At 39.6% G+C, this 5,301-nt stretch overlaps 1 protein-coding gene across 1 annotated transcript; it reads right to left on the reverse strand.

Moving 5' to 3' along the window:
- Positions 1-273: 273 nt before the first annotated feature.
- LOC115623989 (seminase) lies at positions 274-1,050 on the reverse strand. The gene has a single exon (XM_030518598.1). The coding sequence runs from the start codon at positions 1,048-1,050 to the stop codon at positions 274-276; it is 777 nt and encodes a 258-aa protein (XP_030374458.1).
- Between the last annotated feature and the right edge of the window lie 4,251 nt (positions 1,051-5,301).

Raw genomic sequence — 5,301 nt, forward strand, 5'->3', positions numbered from 1 at the left:
TTTAGCCTCTCACACAAAAGCTCGTGGCATTGAACTCATCCTTCAAAAAATCATTACCTTTGATTCCCACATTTCGAATCAGAAACATATCACTGTGCAAAGATTTTAATTAACATGCATTGATATCTTCATCACTCATCCGGTAGTTCGCTCAAGGGCTTCCTGACTTGTCAACACCCAGCTCTGCTCTGTCTATTTTAAATCAAACTCTTTACTGCTGGCACTTACACACTACAAGTATACACTATAATAACAACATCCGCTCTCCCATAATCATTTTTGCATGGCTCCGTTAATAAAGCTGCGGGCCCGATGTATGCTCGTATAGACGCCTGGATACCTGGGATCCGCGCACTGCAAGCCCCACGAGACAATGCCACACAATTGATTGTTGTATATAACTCCACCGCCTGAGTCGCCTGTACACGTATCCTTGCCACTCGCTCTGGCGCAGAACATAGATGCGTAGAGCTCGGTAACACCTCTGTACATGCTCTTACACACCGTTTTGTTCATCAGACGCAGCCTAACAGTACGCAGTTGTATCGAAGTATCTGAAACATTTGGGAGTGTGGCGCCCCAGCCGGAGACGCGCATGTAACTGCCAGCGCGCCACTGAACGCTGCAAAGCGAGATGGGCGATATGTTCCTTCCAACCATTGCACTCCTTAGCTTTATCACCCCAACATCCATGTTTAGGAGCTCTGGATTATATATACTTGGCCGCATGGCCTTATACACGCGCCTGATAACACCTCGCTGGGTAAGTCTGGTGACGCCACCCTGGACCGTCATGCTATTCGCTTGATAGCCATAGATGCAGTGAGCAGCTGTGATCACAAAGAGGTTGGACACCAGTGTGCCACCGCAGATGAATTGTCCATTGTAGCGTATGTTGACCACATAGCCCCCGATTTGGGACTGTGTGGTCGTCGTGCCGCCAACAATGCGCGGCTCTATACTCTGCGAGGTGCAGATGCCGCTGCTGTCCAGCAGCCACAGCAGAAACAAGACCGGAGTCGGACCAAGAACACGCAGCCGGGGGTACATCATCGAGACTAAATGTTTAAAACGCTTCGTCCACCGTTTTTATCAAACCAGCACACTTATGTATTTACTTCACAGCTGTTCAAACATAACATTTAAAGTCATTTGCTTCACAAATCTCCACTACGTGTTTGAAGAACAATTGGGCTTTGCAAAACTTTATATGTACATAGTACGATTCCATTGTTGTCAAGGTAATAACTTGTGCTATTTTATTTCGTACAATTCAACCCTGAAAAGTTTATCACGCTTAATACTACAAGGTTTGTTTTGGAGAAATTTCAATTGGACACATGTGGTGAACATTTCTAAAAATAGTGATATTTTTCAATGGTTCGACCTATTTGGTAGTTTATCAATTTTGTAACTAAACTAAACAGGTTTGGATGAGAGTGCAAAACACCCTTTATATAATATTTAATGGCTCCTAAATAAGCTAAAGCTCTATTACGAAAGGTTTGATGAACAAAACTTCTCCACATCCTACAGTCACATCTACTCAAAGGCAGTTTTTGAATTTTATCTGAAGATTAGCGAAATATTGATTCTCTGGAATCAACTATAATATGTATAATTTTACTTATGTACGCCTTAAGAGACTTGAATAATATATATTTAGGGCTGGTGTTTTAAGATACGATTATGTAGATACCAGCTTCAACATTCTATATAGTACAATTATTTGGGCAACAAACTGTAAATACAACCAAACTTTGTTAAATAATAATCTGTTTTGTAGTACAAGATAAAAGTTGTTACAGGATTTACTAACTTTATCTTTTTCAAAAATAATCAGCAGGCTACAGGGCATAGACATCTGCCTTTCAACTCCTGGCATTATACCCTTTCTTGGCATGCATTTAAAGCTATGTTATGGCTGAGCTGTCGATTGCAAATGGAAGAAAATGAATGGTCATTAAACTATAGGCTAGTATAGATTTTTTTCCGCCTCTTTATTTGAAATACAAATTTTTGTCCTCCAAAATTAATTTAAACACCAACATTTTACAAAGTTCGCTATAAATTTGTTTTTGTCTTTGCTAGAACTATATATAAGTACCTTTCACTGTATGCCCTACAACTGAAACATTATATAAATAGATACCCGTATAGAGTAACCTGTACTGAATTCGTACTATTTATTTATTATTAGAAAACACAAATATCGCGACTCCAAGATGGTACAACGAGAATAACCATATTCTAAATATTCCTGCTCTAATGTGTGAGGGGCGAAAACGTAAATGTTTCCAACACGGGGGACATTCCAGTCCAGTAAATTAAAAAATATTGAGGAACTGAAAATAAAATGAAACAGCCACTCTTTTTTTCTCTATTTCTCTGTCCCGTCACATAGCGGAATGTGGAACGGGGTTTTAATGAGTAAACAACGACAGAAAAATTTCAAAAAATTTTTGTTCTTTAAATATAGAACCCAAAAAGCATTGTTTATCTGCCGACCAGTGAAGCCAAAATGTGAAGGCGACTTACGATGCCGGAATAACGGTCCGACAAACTGAAAAAACAGTAGATTTATAATTAAGTGAAAGGAATCCAATTACTGGTTTGGACAAAAATCACATAAGCAGTCTCCAGGCCAAGGCAAGCTTGAGATGTGCTTAGAAGTGGAGAGAATTTCGATCTTAGTAGTACCTTTTCACAATGTTTGAGTAAACAAAATTCCAATATAAGACTAGTCGTTGCTCGTATTTATCACATTGCTGCACGTATAATATTCAATCAACACCACATCCCATCCACATAACATAATAATACCAACAGCAACAACAAATATTAATAAATCGGTAAAAATAAAGTGCTAATTGACGTGTAAGAAAACTTTTGCCATTACATGGGCTTGCTCCATTGTGTGCGGCAGCTGCTGAATGACAGCGAAAATACAAATTAGTGAGCTGAGAGAAATAAACAACAACACAAAAAGGCAAGCTACCTGCGCCTAATCAGCCAACAAAATTATTATTATTAAACTCGTTCATGCTAGGCAATTATTGTTAGTGCCACAAAAGCCGACAGAACACAACTCACACATACTCGCAGTATTCTAAGTATGTCCAACACAGTACAGTTCCATTGAAGGAATCAAATGCCAATTGAAACTGCGGTATGAAAATTGAATTGCAATTAAGCTGCAGTGTGAGTGGCTCAATGGCGCGGGCGGGGCAACGGTCAGCACGGGGCTTATTAGTTTATTACATCAGCAACAAATCTTAACAAACGCTAATTAAGACACAAATAATCGAACGTGCTAACAATAACAGCGACAACAACAACAACAATAACAACAACAGCTTCTACAACACTGAAGCCAATAATAAGCCATATTGTACACAAAACTTACCCCACAGCGAATGACGGGTGGTGATTTCCAACAGTGTGCGTGTGCCTTTGTGTGTGTGTGTGTGAGTCAGTGTGTGCGTGTGTGTGTGTGTGAGTGGCCATTTGGGGCGATGGGGGGCGCGGTTGTGCGCAGCACAATAAAGTTGTCGAGGGCAAAGGACATTCGTACAACTCAACAGCTATGACGATAAAGTACAAAAAAGGAATGGTGACGATTAAGCATAGTGGCACACATTCGATTTTTCACCAACAAAAATATGAATTATTTAAATATTAAAGTGTTTAGTTGGGATGTTATAGGAATTGTCTCAATATCGATAATTAACAAATTTAGGCAAGCATTAACATTTTTTTAAACTAAAAGAATTGTTTTTGATTACCAATTTTCCGATTAATTAGGCTTCTTACAAAAAAATTATAGGTATTTTTAAACAATTAAATGCCAAAGCTAAAGCCGACTTTCTCGATCAATTTGGTAACAAAATAGCACACACCTTTATTTCTATTCACAAAAAAATACTTAGTGTTGCAGTAAAATAAAATATGAATAATTAAAGCTATTTCTCCATGATATTAATAAAGTATTTCGGCAAAAGAGGCTGAGACTTAGGGCTGGCAAGATTTGGATTACATTTCCATTAAGCCAACCAAGAATATTAATCTTATTTATAATTGTTCAGGCAGCTGTAAATGTACATTGTTTAATTGCAGAATAATGAAAATATTTATTAAAATAATAATAAATTTGTTAATGGGAAAAACACTGAAAATTGTTGGCAATCTTGAAAGTAACCGGAACTACTGTGCCATACCCTTTGGAATCATGCAAATGGTACTACTTACTAGGTGTGCTTGCGTGTGTAGCCGCCGCCGCCACCCACGGCCTGCGGTATTTGAACACGCCCAGATAGTACAAGTTGCAGGACAAACAATTCAAATACGCCGACGGGGGCGCTTGGACGCTTTAGTGTGGCAGCTAGAGCCACCCTCGGTTGAAAACAACCACCGGGCGAACTCTCGACCGCAGAAAATGGAAAAGGAAAATGGGAACCTGTGAAAAGTAAACAGCAGGGAGGCATGTGGCTGTGGCTGTGGCGAGCAAAGCACGAAAATGTAACCACAATACGGCGGATAAGGCAGCGTGCTGGCCACAAATGGCAGCCAGGGTACCACCATTTGTTTATGTACATACATACTTGTACATATATATATATATACATATACATGTATATAGGTAAGTATGCATTTATTCATATGCGACTCTCTGTGTGTGTGTTTGTGTGTGGCTGTGTAGGTGTCTATGCATAATATATAATGGCTTCAACGAAAAAATGTAATGAAAAAGACATTTTTGTATGAGTTCTCATACACACAAACACACACACACACACACATGCCAAGAAAAGTGCACACACACACACACATGCATAGACATAGAATCTTTTGCCTTTCTTCGGCAGCCAACGGAAGTGAATGGCACATTATGTTGCCGCTGCTTGACATGGCCTTGTTGTTGCTTATTCCATTGCTAGTGTTGCTGTTGTTGTTGTTGTTGTTGCCATCATCGACGTTGCTGTTGTTGTTGGCATCCGGCCCGGGGTCGCAAGAGCTCAAGAGCCGAAGCATTGAAGTGTTGCTGCCAGCTTTTGAAATGCGGCCTAAAAAGTGCGGGCTTGTAATTGGGTAGCTGGGCGTACAAAATAAAACTTTTTTATGCGTATGTGTGTGTGTGTTGGCCATTATGTACTTGTACGCATTAGAGCGACATAATGTGGCTAACTCCTACCTACCCCTTCCCCCGCCTCAAAATACCAAAACTACTTTATGCTCTGACTAGAGCTGGGCAATCCAAGAAATACTTTTAAGGAACATAAAACACAAATACAGAAATAAGCT

Source organism: Scaptodrosophila lebanonensis, unplaced genomic scaffold (genome assembly GCF_003285725.1).
Source record: "Scaptodrosophila lebanonensis strain 11010-0011.00,11010-0021.00 unplaced genomic scaffold, SlebRS2 tig00000001-arrow-pilon, whole genome shotgun sequence".
NCBI classification, from domain to species: Eukaryota; Metazoa; Arthropoda; class Insecta; order Diptera; family Drosophilidae; genus Scaptodrosophila; species Scaptodrosophila lebanonensis.